General features: G+C 44.8%; 1 protein-coding gene across 1 annotated transcript in view; it reads left to right on the plus strand.

Moving 5' to 3' along the window:
• The window catches only part of phf19 (PHD finger protein 19), a 53,428-nt gene that overhangs the window by 19,659 nt on the left and 12,915 nt on the right, over positions 1 to 20,854 (plus strand). The window contains exons 5-12 of the mRNA XM_070862601.1: positions 920 to 1,020; positions 4,056 to 4,204; positions 5,871 to 5,966; positions 8,185 to 8,253; positions 13,052 to 13,175; positions 15,763 to 15,830; positions 18,449 to 18,625; positions 18,874 to 18,976. Of these exons, the coding sequence (XP_070718702.1) occupies positions 920 to 1,020; positions 4,056 to 4,204; positions 5,871 to 5,966; positions 8,185 to 8,253; positions 13,052 to 13,175; positions 15,763 to 15,830; positions 18,449 to 18,625; positions 18,874 to 18,976 (887 nt within the window). The remainder of the gene's footprint in view (positions 1 to 919; positions 1,021 to 4,055; positions 4,205 to 5,870; positions 5,967 to 8,184; positions 8,254 to 13,051; positions 13,176 to 15,762; positions 15,831 to 18,448; positions 18,626 to 18,873; positions 18,977 to 20,854) is intronic.

Consider the following 20,854-nt stretch of genomic DNA (forward strand, 5'->3'; position numbering starts at 1 on the left):
AATTTTGAACATCTCTATTAATTCTCCCTTTAACCTTCTCTGCTCGAAGGAGAACAATCCCAGATTTTCTAGTCGCTCCACTAACTGAAGGTCTTTATTCCTGGTACTCTACGGATTGCTTTGTTACCTTGTACTGTAAAAGAGCACTTTAACTGAAAAGATGAATTTACTGAAATTTCTTGACATTTATGTCAGAGACTCTGTTTTATACAGAGATGACACCCCTATCTTATCCACTGAAGATTATTAATGTCGATAAAGAACACAAAAAGCTGTTTCAATAAGCTTATTATTTTACCCTATTAATTTTGTCATGTAAGTTCATAATGTATTTCTGAATAAACTAGTGCATTAGTGACAGTAATGTCGGAGTGCACCAGCTGTTTAATGAATTACTCAAAGAGGAAGAGGGATTGAAGGAGGTTAATGCTTTGTTTCCAAAGCTAAATTGTAAGCTGACTGTCAGGGTCATCTGTGAAATGAGTTGGGGCACTTTGAACCAACTCTTATTACGCATGGGCCCACAGTCCAAAACTGTTCCTAATTCAGCACCATCCAGGACTGGTTCAGCAATCTCTCACTACTGGTATAAGAAACGGAAAATGTCACACTGGGTGGTCTTCTGATGATGAGGCGCCTTGTTGGAGTGAGCTTTACTCTACATCTCACTATGCTATATCTGACCTAGATTGTTGTCACTGGGTCCCCGAAATGGAAAGTATTCCATTCCCAGCAAAAACACCCCCTCATCTTGATGAGCACAGAATTAACAATTAAGTTCCTATTTATCTCCTCACGAAGGCTGTTTACTTGTTACAACTGCACTTTCACTTGTGATACCAGATTGCAGATAATTTGTCTCTTGCTGCCAAATGTAATATAAACTCAATTTGAATAATAAAACTTTGTTTCTCTTTAGGTTACCATCAGCAATGCCACAATCCCAAAGTAGATATCACAACAAATGCATCCACTTCACCGTGGTTCTGTCGGCAGTGTATATTTGCATTGGCTGTCAGGGTAAGACCAGTTCTCGTACCTACGTCTGTTTACCATCTTACGCAATACTGTCGGCATGTTATTAAAACTACAAATGCGTGTTTATAAGATTATTCAGATTGCCTGAAAGATAAATAATGCATCATTTTGAGGGAAGAATAATCATGAAGTCCTGGTTATTATATGGAATATAGGATTCTGGGAAAGGTTTACAACAATTGGTGTTAATTTGCAAGTCTCGAGAAGGCTGGTGTGGGTCATGAAGAAAAAAGGAATTGAACTGACATGTCAGCAAGAAATATTGTTAAGTTGCTGGCCAATTGTTATGCTGCATACATCCCAGATGTTGATGGTTTTCCATGGTGCACATCAACCCTACAGCGATTATAACAGCACACGGACTATATGGTGTGCTTTTCATACCCACTCTCCGAGGAACCAAAAAATGTCGAAATCAGCCTTTAGAAAGAAAGAATTTGCATGTATATAGTGCCTTATCACATTCTCAGGGTGTCCCCAAGCACTTCACAGCCAATTAATTACTTTTGACGTGCAGTCACTGTTGCTATTTGTGCACAGCAAGGTCCCACAAACAACATGACCAGTTCATGTTCTTTGGTGGTGTTTGGATGAGAGAAGATGTTGGGCTGGAAAACTTCCTGTGTCTTTGAACGTTGATAAACAATGAAAATGTTTTTTGCGCGACTTGATTATAGGCATTAACTGAGTTCAATTAAAAGGTGTTCGGTATATTCTGAGGTCAAATAGCAGCTAATTGCTATTTCTCTTTTTTCATATTTTTGTTTTAAGATGCTTCTCTCATTCTTTGGTAACGGCTTCTCTTCCCGTCCCCGCACCATTACCTCTGGTGTCCCCCAAGGATCTATCCTTGGCCCCCTCCTATTTCTTATCTACATGTTGCCCCTTGGCGACATCATCCGAAAGCACAGTGTTAGTTTCCACATGTACACTGATGACATCCAGCTCTACCACACTACCACTTCTCTCGACCTCTCCACGATCTCTAAATTGTCAGACTGCTTGTCCGGCATCCAGTTCTGGATGAGCAGAAATTTTCTCCAATTGAATATTGGGAAGACTGAAATCATTGTTTTCGGTCCCCGCCACAAACTCCGGTCCCTAGCCACTGACTCTATCCCACTCCCCAACTTCACTCTGAAGCTGAACCAGACTGTTCACAACCTTGGTGTCATATTTGACCCTGAAACGAGCTTTCGACCACATATCCGCAGCATAACTAAGAGCGCCTATTTTCACCTCCGTAATATCGCCCTTCTCTGCCTTTGCCTCAGCTCATCCGTTGCTGAAACCCTCATCCATGCCTTTGTTACCTCTAGACTTGACAATTCCAAAGCACTCCTGGCTGGCCTCCCACATTCTACCCTACGTAAACTAGAGGTGACACAAAACTCGGCTGCCCTCACCCATCACCCCTGGGCTCACTGACCTACATTCGCTTCCGGTTAAGCAACGCTTCGATTTCAAAATTCTCATCCTTATTTTCAAATCCCTCCATGGCCTCGCCCCTCCCTATCTCTGTTATCTCCTCCAGCCCCACAACCCACTGATATGTCTGCGCTTCTCTAATTCTGCCATCTTGAGCATCCCTTATTGTAATCGCTCAACCATTGGTGGCCGTGCCTTCTTTTGCCTCGGGTTCAAGACGGTTCTCAAAACCTACCTCTTTGACAAAGCTTTTGATCGCCTGTGCTAATTTCTACTTATGTGGCTCGGTGTCAAATTTTTATCTCATAATACTCCTATGAAGTGTCTTGGGAAGTTTCACTACTTTAAAGGCGCTATATAAATACAAGTTGTTGTTGGTTGGTTTCCCCATTCGTTCAGTTGTGTTTTGTTGCTATTTGACTCAAATATCGTACTCGTGAGTCAGGTGCACATGTGGCACTTTCAGATTGACCAATGCACTACCTGCAAAAAAAGGAAATGGTCGATAAAGCAGCGAATTTGGAGCAACTGAAAAATTGCTAAAAGAAACACCCCCAAAAAATAATTAGACCTTAATACTTCAACCTTACCTGGGTGATTCACTCTGAGCCTCACTGCCTGTTTTCACCGACATGACAGGAGAGCCTGATGCAGCGGTGTCAATGAGCATTTGCAGGCAGGTTGTATTCACCAGTAACTTTGAGATTGAGGTAACACCTGAGCCAGCGGGGTTACACACCTAATGGTCAGTGGGGAATGACAGGCTGTGGAGAAAGCTCCTGGGGATGAATTGCCCCTTTTGTTAAGGCCTGTTACCTAATGGGGCGGAAAGGCATTCCGACCGGGGTCAAGTGGATGGGATGACTCATGCGGAATTGCCCCCGGGCTGGGGGCAATTCCGCATGAGTCACCCCATCCACTTGAAACGGGTTTCCGCTGTGCCCGTCTTTCTGCCCAGCGCTCCGACCCCTTGTCAGCCACACGCCGACCCCTTTCCGCCCGTTGGCGACCCCTTTCCGCCTCGCGAGAGAAATTGCCCCGCGGGAGCGCAGCTGCCGCCAGTCGGTGCCCCCGGCAGCTTCGCGCAACGGGAAGCTGCCGCCAACATGCAACCCAGCAACTCCTCTTGGCCCGGCCGAAACCCTCCTGGTGGACCAGTGAGCATGACATAGGCTTGGCAGTGCCCCTCCCCTTTAAGTGAAGTGAAGGGGAGGGATGCTGATGTGCTGATGACACCGCCTGCCTTGCGCTCCGCTCCCGACTCTCTGCCGCCCTCAACATCGCCCCGTTCATTGTGGTAAACCAAAGCACCCAATTTCCCTCTATTCCCTGCCCCATCTGTACTGGCGGTAATTCACCACTTAATTCAAATTATCCACCCAAACAGGGCAGAGGGCAATTTCGCCCCCCTACAGTCTGGGCTGGTTCAGCAGTTACCGAACTTAGATTTAGGCACCGAGGAAACTATAATGCGCACTCTATTTGTAATGAGCAACTGCTGGTCCTGTACAAAGCTTCTATTGGCAACGGAATGAATACTGATGCTGCAGTTATGACACTGGATTTGTTTTTCTGTGTTTTTTTAACAGAAAGGAGGTGCTTTGAAAAAGGGACCACTTGCTAAAGCCTTGCAGAGTGTCAAACGGGTTTTACCCTACAACATGGATGAACTGAACTGGGATTCTCTGCACAGAACTAATCTGCAACAATGCTACTGTTACTGTGGGGGACCCGGAGAGTAAGATCTGCTGTATGGTTTTGTTTTGTAACTCCTCCCACCCCAAACCTCTCTTGATTTGTCTCCCACCACCTCTGGTGCCATATACTATTCCTTGACCGGTCACGAGGAGACATCCCGGTGAGAGTAGCACAGGTAGACTTTTCCTCAGATCTTTTGACCCCCGCCCCCCCCCCCCCCCAAACTCATCGACTGGCACAACTTAGACCCGAGCCCACCATGCGGGACTTCACAAGCATAAACCAGAATCCATCACTATATATTGCACCAAGTTGCAGTGCTCCTGAACCTTTACACCATAATGAAGGTGATTTGATAGGAAGGAACATTAAATGAACATAAGAAATAGGAGCAGGAGGAGGCCATACGGCCCCTCGAGCCTGCTCCTCCATTTAATACGATCATGGTTGATCCGATCATGGACTCAGGTCCACTTCCCTGCCCGCTCCCCATAACACCTTATCCCCTTATCATTTAAGAAACTGTTTATTTCTGTCTTAAATTTATTCAATGTCCCAGCTTCCACAGCTCTCTGAGGCAGCGAATTCCACAGATCCACAACCCTCAGAGAGAAGAAATTTCTCCTCGTCTCAGTTTTAAATGGGCGGCCCCTTATTCTAAGATCATGACCTCTAGTTCTAGTCTCCCCCATCAGTGGAAACATCCTCTCTGCATCCACCTTGTCAAGCCCCCTCATAATCTTATACATTTCGATAAGATCACCTCTTATTCTTCTGAATTCCAATGAGTAGAGGCCCAACCTACTCAACCTTTCCTCATAAGTCAACCCCCTCATCTCTGGAATCAAGCTTGTGAACAGGTGAAACGAAGTCTCACCTGTTTTTAGGCACTGTGCTCCTCTACAGTGACAGGTCATCAGAGAGCAAGATCCTGTCTGCATGATAGTGTAGTGCTTTGACACGTTTAACATGTCTCTGGTTTGTGTTAATGACCTAGTGAATCATGGTATTTCTGCTTCCAATTTCCATTAAGTTAGTATGGCAAACTCCCTTTAGTAGGCAGGTGGGTAAAGATACTGAGGCACACAGACCAGAAGATGCCAGATTCACTCCCTAATTTCTGTTGGGACATCTGCTGCTGAGGTGCTGCATTTGGCCTTGGCTTAGAGAGGGGAAACTGTCAGGGATCACATTCCTCCTGACTGTCGCCCATTGCTGGAAGGATCCCCTGAAGTCTGTGGACTTTGTTTGACTGTGGGATTGGCCCCGGCCATGGTGCTTTTCATGGTCAATTTCTGGATTCACGTGTGGAGAATAGCCACTGGGGTGAGGTACTAGAGGGGTGTGCGGCACCCATGGAAATATATCCGAGGAAGAGTCTTCAAGAGGAATGGGGGTATTTGGGGGAGAAGGGAAGAGACTGAGGATGCTCAATACATTCCTGAAAATCCCATTGAAATTAGAAATGAGATTTTCCACCACCTGTACCAGGGAAATGTCTTGTGCAATGTTTATGCCCCGACAATCTCTTTCCTAGATTTCTCATTGCCTAGTCTACAGGAGTTTATTTGTTGTGTAGAAATTGTTCTTAACTGATCGTGTGCAGCTATCATCCAGGAAAGGTTAAAATATGTTGACATGTTACATTGTAAATGTGCTGGTACTTCGCTGATGTAAATATGATTCCTCTTATTTTCTGACACCAGGTGGTACCTGAAGATGCTTCAGTGCTGCAGATGTAAGCAATGGTTTCACGAAGCCTGCACTCAGTGTCTGAATGAAGCCATGATGTTTGGAGACAGGTCTGATCACATTCAGCCATTTTGATAATGTAATGACAACTGATAAACTGGCGAGATGGATGAGGGGGTGTGCGGGGGAAATGTCATTCTTTCACTGACAACCGGACTGCATTTGATGGACCTTAAGACTTCACTGTTCCTACATGAAATGCAATTTATTCTTCTAGTTGCTGTTGGTGCTAACTAATTGCTTGTGTGAGATTGGCACATCTGTATTTGCTCCAAAGGCACACATTTGGCTAGTTTATCTCACCTTTCTTTTGGTTGCTGCTTTTTAAAAATAAAATTGAATGACCAAATATTTACTTCCACACATATTTAATGAAAGTGGGCACCCACTTTGTGAAGCATAAATTTGGCTTGACTAGAACTCTTAAAAGTTTGGAGTTTTCCTACAACATTCCCTGATGCTGAGGATGGGGGGGGGGTGTCTTCATCCAGGCCAGCAGTGCGTCTGCATCCATCCGCCACCAGACCTAAAATGGCAGACCCAGTCATGGTCTCCCCAGCGGACTTTGTCTATAGTGGCTGCCGTAACACACAGTGTTGGAGGAACCCTGCAGGACCCCTCATTAAGGCAGTATTGCTGCCTTTGAGGATTACCAGTAGAATGTCGTTGTATAATCAATGGCTATAATAGTTACCCTGCCCACTGACGGCAGTCAGAGAACGGTTACTTTATTCCACATGCATATAGTAGGTTGTGCATTGAATTTTCTTTATAGGTGGTAGGCTAGTTGTAACATATTGTGGATCTTTGAGTTTCTGTTGTGTTCTTGTATAACCCTCTGGGACAATGAATAATGTCATTCATCACTAGTATTGCTGAAACTGTTTAAATTTAAGGTAACGAACAGTGACCAGTAGATGGTGCTCATTTCTTTGCACTCTGCAGGTGTGAGTTGGTTTAATCCCAAACATACACACTTTTCGATTAACCATACTTTAGAATTTCAGTATCATTGTTCCAGGAGAAGCTTTTTAATGTGCAGCGGGGGTGCAAAAAAATCCCCTTTTCTGTTTACTCACGGACCTCATCAGCCCGTGTCTCAGATGTTTCAGTACATGGATGACTTTCACATATTGCTTTTTGCTTAAGTGCGTCTCTCAATGTGTGGCAGGTGCTGCGTTGTCCACGAGATGTATCTCAAACAGGCAGCTCAGTCCTAACTTTCACACAAAATCTGCAACGCTTTCTATTCTCTGAGACTTCGGGCCAGATCTTGCTAGAGCGGGGATGTCACGGTGTGTGCCGTTAGTCCGACTTATTCCTGCTCCCTTCAGCTCAATTTTTTTTTGCACCGTAACTTGCTGGAGTGCGAGCTGATAACGGCACGGTGAGGGCAACAGGGCATAGAGCCATTACGGCACAGAAGGAGGCCATTCGGCCCATCGAGTCCATGCCGGACTGGGACTTCATTGAACGACGAGACCAACATTATATCTCCTCAACCAATGAGATTTAAGGATTGAAAAAGAAAGAGCTACAATGGGAAAGGAGGGTGACTTGGAGTCAAATCAGGTTCAGAAAAAGAAATAAAGAGTGAGAAAGGAAGGTTGGATGACGAGAGAGTAAAAAAAAAGACAAAGAGAAAAAATTTTAAAATGTTAAATTTGACTTTTTAAACAATCTCCAACAATTCATTAGCTCAAGGAATGAGATTGAACAGTTTAAATTGTTCACTTTCTGGGCCAGAGAGGTTGATTGGCATTGAAAGAAAAAAGAAAGAAAGACTTGCATTTATATAGCGCCTTTCACAACCACTGGACCTCTCAAAGCACATCACAGCCAATGAAGTACATTTTGGAGTGTAGTCACTGTTGTAATGTGGGAAACTTATTTACATTAACAATTATCACATCATTAAAAGGGAACTTGCGCTATTAGTTACTAGAATTAACTTTCTGTGGCAAGTTTAACGGGCAATTAATGTGAAAATCCAGCAAGTTCTTAAAATTAACAGGGAGGCTAAGGGTGAGATACCGTTTGTACGAAGCAAATGGTGAGCAGCTTTAATCGACCATCAAATCCAGAGTTTCGCAACTCACGGCATATCCCTTAATCCCCTGGACCTGCTGGCCGATTTGCACATTAATAACGGCGTCAGTCCTTCAGCAATGTTTCCTTTAGCCCAACATCCCCATTAATAAGACATCCATTCATAACAGGTAACTTATTGAAATGACTGCATTTTCTGTTCTCCATTTTTTTTTCCAGATTTTATTTGTTTGTCTGCTCAGTGTGCAATAAAGGACCCGAATATATCAAACGCCTACCCCTCAGATGGTAAGTAATGCCCCCCAAAAATTACTTAAGGTTTTGATTCACAACACACACACACAGCTGGCCCTATTGTTTATCTCTTAACCTTGTTGCTCGGACTCCTTGCTGTGTTTTCCACCACTTGGAGTGAAGACAGCTCCGACCCACTGCCAGAACCCGGTCATATTTGAAAAATAATCCCTGTAATGTATGCACCTGTGAGGATGCTCACAGGCTGATAGAGCTGTTGAATTGTGAGTGGCTTAGCCAGTCATGTGATGTTCACAAGACTCAATAAAACCCCGGCCAGTTGGGTTCAGGAGGTCTACGATTAGGCAGGTGGTTGTGAGCCTGATGGATGAACTGGTAATGTGTAGTGTCATTGTTGAACCTTTTGCTAATAAACCAACTAGTTCTTAATAGCAATATATTGCTATGAATTCTTAAGCAAAGAATCCATGAAGCAAATACATTACACCCACCAAGGTGGATATAATCGTAATCATGGTGCTATATTGGGATCAGTGGCAGTGAAGGCTGAAATCATGCTGCCTGTGAATTGCCCATTAGCAGAAAGCAGAAGCAATGGGTGGCAATTGGCATGCAGAGTCCTGTGGTTGTACACAATGAATTAATAGTGTGATCAGAAGTTCAGCCAGAGAAACTTGAGTGATTTTGTTTGTTACTTTTTCCAGTTATTTAATTCACTTTTTTTAATGTTATATACTCAATGTACTTCATTGGCTGTAAAGCGCTTTGAAATGTCCGGTGATACACCCCCACACTCAATGCAATGGATGAGGCTAAAGAAGGTTTTTATTCCAACCTCGAGACATCCTTGTCCCGTGTCTTCACGGGCGACAAATTGATCCTCCTGGGTGATTTTAATGCCAGAGTTGGCAAAGACACAGCCCTCTGGGGAGGCGTGATTGGCAGAGAGGGGGTAGGGAAAGCCAATTCCAGTGGTACCCTACTCCTGACAAAATGTCTAGAACATGAACTCCTCATTACCAACACGCTGTTCCGCCAGAGAGACAAATACAAGGCATCATGGCAACACCCTCGCTCCAAACACTGGCACCTGCTCGACTATGTCATCGTCCGAGCCAGGGATTGCAAGGATCTGCGCATCACCCACGCTATGACAGGAGCTGACGACTGCTGGACCGACCACCACCTAATCCGATCCATCATCGACATCAACATCGCCCCAAAGCAGAGGGGATATCAGAAGCAGTTCCGCAAAAAAGTTAATGCCGGGGCACTTAGAGACCCAGCTAAGAGAGCCCTATACAGCCAGCACCTCACAGCCAATCTGGCATGCCTTGATGACCCTAAGATGCTGAATCCCCATAGCGCTTGGTCTGCCCTCCAGGCCTCTATAAACAGTGCCTGTGAAGAGACACTTGGTCACTCAACCAGAAAACATCAGGACTGGTTTGATGAAAATGATCAGGAGCCCGAAGAACTAATAGATCGCAAGCGCAAAGCATTTCTGAGCCTCAAGAAACAGCCCAACTCGGGAGCTGCAAAACAACATTACAGACGGCTCAAGGCTCAGGTCCAACAAAAAACGCGGGACCTAAAGAACAGGTGGTGATGGAGGAAGCACAGGAGATACAACAACTGGCCGACAGCCATGACATGCGAGGATTCTTCACTGTAGTCAAGGCCACCTACGGTCCAAACTCCCAAGGCCCCACCCCACTCCTGGTGAAGAACGGGGAAACACTCCTCAAGGACACCGAGGCTCTCGGGGCCCAATGGAAGGAACACTTTGAAGATCTCCTCAATCGAGACTCTGCCTTTGACTCGAGTGTTCTCGATTCCATCCCGCGGCATGCCACCCGCCACCAACTCGGTGAAACTCCAACGTTGCACGAGGTAGGCAAAGCCATAAAACAACTTAAGAATAACAAGGCTACGGGTGCGGATGGAATCCCCGCTGAGGCGCTAAAATATGGCGGAGAGACGCTGTTGGCGCGGATACGTGACCTCATCTCTCTCATCTGGAGGGAGGAGAGCATGCCAGGAGATCTCAAAGATGCAGTGATTGTGACCATTTTTTAAAAGGGGGACATGTCCGACTGCGGCAACTACAGGGGAATCTCCCTGCTTTCAGCCACTGGGAAGTTGTCACTCGAGTTCTCCTCAATCGTCTTCTCCCTGTGGCCGAGGAGCTCCTCCCGGAATCACAGTGCGGATTTTGTCCCCTACGGGGCACAACAGATATGATCTTTGCAGCGCTAGTTGCAGGAAAAGGCCCTTATACATGGCCTTTTACGATCTTACAAAGGCCTTTGACACGGTCAACCGTGAGGGTCTATGGAGCGTCCTCCTCCGTTTCAGATGCCCCCAAAAGTTTGTCAACATCCTTCGCCTGCTTCACGATGACATGCAGGCCGTGATCCTTCCCAACGGATTCATTACAGACCCAATCCACGTCCGGACCGGGGTCAAACAGGGCTGCGTCATCGCTCCAACCCTCTTCTCAATCCTCCTCGCCGCCATGCTCCATCTCACAATCAACAAGCTCCCCGCAGGAGTGGAACTAAACTACAGAACCAGTGGGAAGCTGTTTAACCTACGCCGCCTCCAGGCCAGGTCCAAGATCACCCCAACCTCTGTCGTTGAGCTGCAGTATGTGAACGATGCCTGCGTCTGTGCACTTTTAGAGGCTGAACTCCAGGATATAGTCAATGTATTCACTGAGGCATATGAAAGCATGGGTCTTACACTTAACATCCGTAAGACAAAGGTCCTCCACCAGCCTGTCACCGCCGCACAGCACTGCCCTCCAATCATCAAGATCCATGGCGCGGTCCTGGACAACGTGGACCATTTCCCTTATCTCGGGAGCCTCTTATCGACAAAGGCAGACATTGATGCGGAGATTCAGCATCGCCTCCGGTGTGCCAGCGCAGCCTTTGGCCGCCTGCGGAAAAGAATGTTTGAAGAACAGACCCTCAAATCTACCACCAAACTCATGGTCTACAGGGCTGTAGTAATACCCGCCTTCCTGTATGGGTCTGAGGCATGAACGATGTACAGAAGGCACCTCAAGTCGCTGGAGATATATCACCAATGATGTCTCTGTAAGATCCTGCAAATCTCCTGGGAGGACAGGCGCACCAACATCAGTGTCCTCGACCAGGCTAACATCCCCAGTATTGAAGCACTGACCACACTTGATCAGCTTCGCTGGGCAGGCCACATAGTACGCATGCCAGATACGAGACTCCCTAAGCAAATACTTTATGTGGAGCTCCTTCATGGTAAACGAGCCAAAGGTGGACAGCGGAAACGTTATAAAGACACCCTCAAAGCCTCCCGGGTAAAGTGCGACATCACCACTGACACGTGGGAGACCCTGGCCGCAGACCGCCCGAGGTGGAGAAAGTGCATCTGGGAGGGCGTTGAGCTCTTTGAGTCTCAACGCAAGAAGCATGAAGAGGCCAGGCACAGGCAGCGGAAGGATCGTGCGGCAAACCAGCCCTACCGACCCCTCCCCCGACGAATGTCTGTCCCACCTGTAACAGGGTCTGTGGCTCCCATATTGGACTGTTCAGCCATCAAAGAACTCTCTTTGGGAGTGGAAGCAAGTCCTTCTCGATTCCGAGGGACTGCCTATGATGATGATGGTCGTGAAAGGCGCGATATAAATGCCAGTCTTTCTTTTCAATATTATATGATTAATTTGTATAGAAAACAGATAAGAATGTTTGGCTTTCAGTGTTGAGCATTGTTCGAATGCTATTTTATGGGTTTTACAGTGGGTAAGCACCTTTTGCTTTCATCTCTTGGACTAGTGTTTGAATCCTGCCTGTACAGATGAAAGTCTTCTCGCTGGTTGTAAAGGTCTTGTATTAGATGAGTTTCTCAGTCTTAGCCTGGCTCCCAATAATCACGGCTCCAATACATAATACCACAAGGGATTCATCACAAATTGGCAATAAATTAGCAGTCTCGTGCAGAGTAGGTGCAGAAGTTCTGATGTGAGATGTGTAAATTCACACTCGTGCATTTAGAAAGGGCCGTTTTCGGCTGGGCTGCAATATTCATTCAGAGTAGAGAGTGTTTTAGCCTGCAACTAAATTGCCATACATTCCTTGGGTGGGTTTAATGCTGAGACTGAGCCAAATGTGGGAAAATGTATCACTTCTCAGCATTAATGTGTTTCATCTCGATGAGAAAGGAAGACTTGCTTTTATATCGTTCCTTTCACGACCATAGGGCGTCCCAATGTGCTTTACAGCAAATCAAGTACTTTTGGAGTGTAGTCACTGTTGTAATGTAGGAAACACAGCAGCCAATTTGCGCACAAGCAAGCTCCCACAAACAGCAATGTGAGAATGACCAGGTGATTTTTTTTAGTGATGTTGATTGAGCAATAAATATTGGCCAGGATACCGAGGATAACTCCCCTGCTCTTCTTCGAAATAGCGGCATGGGATCTTTTGCATCCACCTGAGAGGGCAGACGGAGCCTCTGTTAACGTCTCATCCAAAAGACGGCACCTCCAACAGTGCAGCACTCCCTCAGCTCTGCACTGGAGTGTCGGCCTAAATTTTTGTGCTCAAGTTTCTGGAGTAGGCCTTGAACCCACAACCTTCTGACTCAGAGGCGAGGGTGCTACCAACTGAGCAATTGATTCGGTTCTAAAAGTGTAGTCGAACTAGATTTCATACAGTGGAATCTTTGAATGCCTTATTTCCGTAAACCTGATAATTCAGTGTAGCGCTGTCAGTAAATGTTATACAGGTAATTGTGTTGGGAACGCGTTGTTCTTTTATTAAAATCTGTCCCTTTATTTTGATTCTAGGGTAGATGTCGTGCACCTTGTTTTGTACAATTTAGGGGTCCGTGGGAAAAAGAAATACTTTGACTTTGAAGAAGAAATATTCATATTTATTAATCAAAACTGGTCGAGCCTCCAGCTTGGAAAGGTAGGTGTGTGTGTTACTGTGGCGCTGGTGTGTAGTTAAACGCTCCTCTGCTCTGACAGAGGTACAAATAGAATTGTACGCCAAAGAACGTTTCTGATATTAAAATCTGGTTTGTCTCGAGCAATATTTGGGGCAGTGGTTGAGATTTTTTTTTATATGAAGCCGGTTTGATGGATGTTAAGGAATGATCCCCAGTGCCGGTTACTGCCATTTAAAACCAACTTATTTCGGGCTCTTAACCCTTTGAATGCCAATGTGAAATCAGAAGAGCTAGCACTCAAAAGGACAAACTAATGTGGGGTTCGATGTAACATTCTGAAGACTTTCTGAGGAACAATCTTATTTGCCATCGCTGATTTAAACACAGTCAGATGTATTGCTTGGTTTTAGTAACTATAGAAAAGAGTGCTAATGTGGTTCTTTGTTTTGTGATCATAAATGTTTAGTTTCTTTATTTTAAATACCTCACAAATTGATATTTAATGGACATGTTCAGTCAGTTGATTTCCGTTTGCTCCAGGATAAATCCCTTCAAGTGGAACTGCCTGACCAATTGTCTTCTGGTCACTAGCCCAGATTTTAACTCTGGGTGGGAGCTGGGGAGCGAACCATTTGTCTCCCGGAGCTTGAGGCCAGTGAGATTTTAACCGTTCCCTATGGGCAGGGAGAGGGAGTGTCACGGGAAAATATCCTCTAAAGCAGTTATAACAAAAACCTGATAAATGAATTTGTAGAACTCTACATAAATGAGTTGGATACTGAAATCAATTGTAAGCTTGTCACTTTTTTAACTTGAGACTAAATAGCGGGTACAGTAGATATAGAGAATGTAGTTAAAGGCATCAGACTTGCGTAGCTGAAGAGAAAAATGAAAACAAAATTTAATACTGCTGAAAGTAAAGTATTGCACATTTGGTGAAAAATGTGCAATGTAAATATATTTAACTCAGTTCAGATTATCTGCTGATTCAATTTTTAGCACTAAATTCCCACTTTGCTATGTCATTTACAATTTTTAATTCAAACATTGGATAATTGATTTTTTTTGCACAAGAAGCTACCTCAGGAGTAGTGCAATGAATGTAATAGCATTAATACAGAGACTTTTGTAATGGGACACGGGAATGACAATAGATTCATCACTTTCAAAATCCAGACAAGGTGCTGAAGTATTTAAAAAAGCAAATATAATGTTGGGTTATCTGGCCAGAAAAGTAGAATACACTTCTTCAGAAACATAGTAAATAGGTGCAGAAGTAGGCCATCCGGCTCTTCGAGCCTGCACCACCATTCAATAAGATCATGGCTGATCATTCACCTCAGTACCCCTTTCCCGCTTTCTCTCCATACCCCTTGATCCCTTTAGCCGTAAGGGCCATATCTAACTCCCTCTTGAATATATCTAACGAACTGGCATCAACAACTCTCTGCGGTAGAGAATTCCACAGGTTCACAATTCTCTGAATGATGAAGTTTCTCCTCATCTCGGTCCTAAACCCCTTATCCTTAGACTGTGACCCCTGGTTCTGGACTTCTCCAACATCGGGAACATTCTTCCTGCATCTAACCTGTCCAGTCCTGTCAGAATTTTATATGTCTCTATGTGATCCCCTCTTATTCTTCTAAACTCCAATGAATACAGGCCCAGTCAATCCAGTCTCTCCTCATATGTCAGTCCTGCCAGCCGGAAGTCAATCTGGTGAACCTTCGCTGCTCTCCCTCAATAGCAAGAACGTCCTTCCTCAGATTAGGAGACCAAAACTGAACACAATATTCTAGGTGTGGCCTCACCAAGGCCCTGTACAACTGCAGTAAGACCTCCCTGCTCCTATACTCAAATCCCCTAGCTATGAAGGCCAACATGCCATTTGCCTTCTTCACCGCCTGCTGTACCTGCATGCCAGCTTTCAATGACTGATGTATCATGATACCCAGGTCTCGTTGCACCTCCCCTTTTCCTAATCTGCTGCCATTCAGATAATATTCTGCCTTCATGTTTTTGCCACCAAAGTGGATAACCTCACATTTATCTACATTATACTGCATAATTCAGAGGCTTGACAATGCTGGTGGTCAGATCACACTTGGAGTATTGGATTCAGTTCTGATCACCATAACGCAAAAAGGATGTACACTCATTGGTGAAGGCACAGAGAAAGGCAAAAGGTGTGATCCCAAGTGTAAAGGGAATAAGGTAAGAGAAATTCAGGCTCTATAGTCTTTGTATTGGGTGTTGCCAGTTGATATCCCAACCGAGAATGAGATCCAGACCCGATCACCTGCTTGGACCAAGTTTCCCCATTTCTTGGCCAGCTCATGTACCTAGCATGCTGAGTGGGAGCAGAATCTTCATCTCTCCTAAGCGAGTGGGGAAACTGTTGAGACAAGACCAGAGCCATTGTTAATTCTGACGTCAAATGCAGATCAAAAACATGTCTGCTTCATACTAGGTCTACAGGATTAAAAAACCAATAATATTCAAATCGTTGACCTACATGTCCCTTTTACAGCTGAAAGGCTCAGGAGATATTGTTACTGAAATATTGCAGTGTTTTGATGCTGAATCAATCCTCTTATTTCTCTTTAGCTGACAGAAACGACTGTGCATGAACGAAAGCAGCATCTCCTCAATGCTTTAAACAGCTATAAAAGCCGGTGAGACTTTGCCTTGTGTTTTACGAGTGAGACTTGGTAAAATTTGAAAAGGCATATCTACGTTTACTATTTCAGTTTTATGAGAGCCTTTCCAGTGACAATAACACGCACAGTTCATTGGGCCACTCACTGCCTTTCACCAGCTTGCACTTGACTCCTCTCTGCAGTACATGTAAAGGTTCACAACAAAGATGAGTTTGGGCTTTTCCTAAAGAGCATTCATTTACAGCACAGAACTGCCCCACATCCCCAGGTTGAATCTAAAAAAAAACATAGAACAAGGTGAAGGTTAGCGACTGTGAGTCTTACTTTCCCACATTACGACAGTGACTACACTCCAAAAGTACTTCATTGGCTGTAAAGCACTTTGAGACGTCCGGTGGTCATGAAAGGCGCTATATAAATGCAAGTCTTTTATTATGAATATCTATACCTATATACTTTATTAAAAATCTTGCATTCGCTGTCCACAAACTTTACTTCCTGCTGTTACCATTTTTTGATCATGCTTTTTACATTAGCACTGAAGATTCAATTTGGAATTCTCTATGTAAACAGGTCCCGTGATGCTGCACTTGCAGGCTGCAGCCACTAGGTGGCAGCGTAGCTCCACTGTCTCCTCTCCTCTGACATCACTATGAGCAATACCACTATTACATTTGCAGATCCACGCAGGGAAGCCACAAGGATGGACGAGGTGGAAATTGAAAATGTCACGCTGGTGTGCTGTGGAGTCATGTAAGGAGACATGGGGTTAAGATTTTTTTTAAACCAAAAAAAAAGTAAAATAATTAAATACAATGTTGAGAATGGGGCAGTTGAGTCTTGGCTGGGAGTGCTTGATATTGAGACTTAGTGCAGCCACTTCCATACATGTAATGGTTTATGATGGCAAAAAGAGAGGCATTCTATCCCCAGGACTGTTTGTCCATCTCATCATAATGGCGAGTCAAGACTTCTGCCATTGCCGTTTATATTGTGATGTTTCCTCGATCAATTATTCCGAATTGTACCATGCTAATAAAAATCACAATTCTGGTTGGTGGGGCAACTTTGAATATTCAATTAATCAACCAATCAGTGGACTATTTGATTAGAGAAATAATTGCTTATCACGGTCCTAATGTGTATCATCTGATTGTTTGTCCTCTACTTCACATTCAGAGTGTATTGTTCGAGTGCAACCAAATTTACTGGAGCGCAGAGAAAATAACATTCTGAGTCTAAGCCTCTGGGGGAATTTTATCTTCATTTTACCTCAGTGACTGATGTGAGGATTTGGATTTAAAGGGATTAAAGTAGTTTCCAGCAAATATCATCTCTGAATGATGTATAATATATAACTTTAAAATGAGAAAATCTTACTGTGAGAGCTTCAAATAAAATGCCAACCGGGACAGTCACTTTGACTCACAGTCGCTAACCTTCACCTTGTTCTATGTTTTTTTAATATTCATCCTGGGGATGTGGGTGTAATGTATTTGCTTCATGGGTTCTTTGCTTAATAGCAATGTGTTGCTATGAATTCTTAAGAACTAGTTGGTTTATTAACAAAGATTTAACAATCACACCACACATTACCAGTTCATCCACCAGGCTCACAACCACCTGCCTCATCGTGGACACCCTGGACCCAACTGGCTGGGGTTTTATTGAGTCTTGTGAACATCGCGTGACTGCCTAAGCCACTCGCAACTCAACAGCTCTACCAGCCTGTGAGCATCCTCACAGCTGCATACATTACAGTGGGTGTCCCTGGCAAGGCCGGCATTTATTGCCCACCCCTAGTTAGTCCTTTTGCTAAAACACTCTCCTCCCCTCCACGAACAGCTCCAAACAACACACCATTTAAAAGGGAAGAGATTCCCTCCTTCACCAGTAGTCTTCAGTTTAAATTGCTGGAGAGCGTTTTCACAATGAACTGCTTGTGATGAAAATGGAGATTGCCCAATTCACGTGGCTTCACCCACAACCCCTGGGCAGCTTCCTGGGCTTGTGCACAGTATGACCTTCATAAAATTGACTTCAGCTTCAGTGGAGGGCACTCAGTGGTGCTGGAACACGTACGGCCCGGGTCCACCTCTGTCACTCAGCACGGGGCTGACTGTACTCTGCTGCTGTGGGAGGGTGTGGGCTCGAAGCTGGGTGTTTCACCAAAATGGAGGGAGAAGGAAATCTGCAGGTTAGTCACCCAGGCTGCTGTTGTGGACGCTGATAGAGAGACATTGCAAGCAGCCTGGGAACAGGCCTCTGGTCCACCCTCACCGCCAGAGAAAAGTTTGTGGCATAGGGAGAATGTAGGGAAGAAAGATTTATTGCTGTCGATGAAAAGCTTTATATTGAGTGAAGCATGTATTCATCTGCTGTGGGTTTCACTTCCAAACAATGTTCAGTCCACCCTTCCTATTCCGAATTTAACGTCCTTTTCGGTCTCTTGCAAAGAATTCCGCAAGGTCCATCCTTGTGAGAAGCACTACAGGTTATTCTCATTTTTACATCGATACAACTCACCACACTGAATGAATGTAGTGTTATGATGTGTGTTGGGAGACTAGAACCCAAACCAGATGGGAATCTTGAATGAAAGAGCCTTAACGTACTTATCTTTTATATTGAAGGTTTATCTGTGGTAAAGAAATTAAGAAGAAAAAATGTATTTTCCGCCTTCGTACTCGCGTACCCCCGGTTCCTCCGAATATTATTTTGCCGGATAATATTGGTCAGTTGACAGATAATGCTTCTAATGAGATCAGGAGGAGAGGAAAAAACATGTTGGTGTTTGCAACGAAGTACGGGTATGTACTGAGCATGTTTACAGACTAACAGTCAATCCATGAATACATTAGTTCAGTGAATAAGGGAAAATAAAGTGTTTTCAGTAAAGATTCGGTGTCTGTAATGATTGAACTGTTATGAATATAATTATCAGCGCCTGATGAGACTGACTCCGTTGTTTATTGTGGCCAGTCTGGATCTGTACCAGATTTTAAGACAGCTGCATTGACTATTCACTTGTCTTTGTCTCCTGTTTGTTGTGTCACAGTCCCCTCCCAGAAGTGCCTCAACCTCGCAGGCGAAGGCTTCCATTGAAATGGGGGCAGAAGAGCAGGAAATCAAATTGGTTTCTGCAGGATGCGGTTCCAAAGGTTAGTTACACTGCCCTTCAGCTATGGATCGTAAACCCCACTTTAAGAGAGTCAGATATTGTAACCAGCCAAAAACGTCCTTCAGCTCCCCTAAACCAGCCTAATCCCATCCAGGGACTTGAGCACATAAATCTTGGCTGACACTTCAGTGCCATGCTGAGGGAGGACTGCACTGTCGGAGGTGCCATCTTTCGGGATGAGGGGTTAAACCGAGGCCCTCTTAGGTGGTCGTGAAAGATCCCATGGCACTATTTCGAAGAAGAGCACGGGAGTTATCCCCAGTGTCCTGGCCAATATTTATCCCTCAATCAACATAACAAACAATTTATCTGGTCTTTATTACATTGCTGTTTATGGGAGCTTGCTGTGCGCAATTTGGCTGTCGCGTTTCCCACATTACAACAGTGACTACACTCCAAAAGCACTAAATTGGCTGTAAAGCGCTTTTGAGACATCCGGTGGTCATGAAAGGCGCTATATAAATGCAAGTCTTTCTTTCTCCTTGGCAGCCAGGGACGCAGTGCTGGAATGCTGATAGTGCAACTGATCTGGAACATGTAGCAATGCTTTGGTTGCCTAGAAGTGTAGAGGCTGATGTCAAGGCTTTGGAGAGGGCGCAGAGGAGATTTACCAGAATTATACCAGGGGTGAGGGAATTCAGTTATGTGGAGAGATGAGAGCAGCTGAGATTCCTTGGAGTACAGAAGGTTGAGGGGAGATTTACGAGAGGTGTTCAAAATTATGAGGGTTTCTAATAGAATAAATAAAGAGAAACTGTTTCCACTGGAGGGTGGGTCAGTATCCAGAGGACACAGATTAAAGATAATTAGCAAAATAACCAGAGTGGCGAGGAGGAGAGTTTTTTTAATGCAGTAAGTTATGATGATTTTAAATGCACTGCCTGAAAGGGCAGTGAAAGCAGATTTAGAAGTAACTTTCAAAAGGTAGCTGGGTATATACGTGAAAAGGTAACATTTGCAGGGCTGTGGGGAAAGAGCAGGGGAGTGGGACTATTAGATAGCTCTTTCAAAGAGCTGGCACAGGCATGATGGGCCGAATGGCCTCCTTCAGCGCAAGTGTCATTCTTTGCACTAGACTGTGGTTAGAATTCTTTCAGCATTTTGGCATATTTCATTCTCTACACTCCTCCAGAAACTGTGTTCCCCCTGAATTATTTAATTAAAAAGGATCTGGTTGTGCAGTGCTCGTGAGCAGCGACCAGAAGTCACCCATGCCCTTACTGCAAAGAGCGGTTGTGATAAGTAGTTCTAAAAGTGGCTTGGTGATCTCGGGCAGTTAGGTGATGGATTTCACTGTAGCACGGGTTAGTTCCGTATTCCTCCATGCGTCATATGCCACCCCGAGGAGAAGCCGAAGGGAGCGATACAGTGGCCCCGATATTTATGGGGATGGTGCAGGTGAGGCCGAAAAAGACCCAAGGACCCGAAAGGCTGTCATTTACATCTTGTAGGTCCATCTCCCTCCCGGAAGCCGGCCAAATGGACAGTCTGGTTAATGGGTGTGGGGTGGTGGGGCTGTTGGTGGGGGGGGAGGGGAGGGCAGGCCCACGGTTGGGGAAGACTAGGAAAGGGGGCGACTCACAATCGCTAAGACCGGGATGGGTGGGCACCTATTTCTGTGCTGTATATTCTATATAATTTACTTGAAATACTGAGTGAGTGTTGCATTGCACAAGGTATCATCCTTTGACTGAGATGTTAAACTGAGGTCCCGTCTGCCTGATAAAGTGGGCTTTAAAGATCCCATGACACTATTTGAAGAAGATTAGGGAGTTCTTCCACTGTCTGAGCCAGATTTCCTCCCTCACCCAACACACCAAATATTGACCGAGCATCCCATTGCTATTTGTAGGACTTT

The sequence above is a fragment of the Pristiophorus japonicus genome, chromosome 20 (assembly GCF_044704955.1).
Source record: "Pristiophorus japonicus isolate sPriJap1 chromosome 20, sPriJap1.hap1, whole genome shotgun sequence".
Lineage (NCBI taxonomy): Eukaryota > Metazoa > Chordata > Chondrichthyes > Pristiophoridae > Pristiophorus > Pristiophorus japonicus.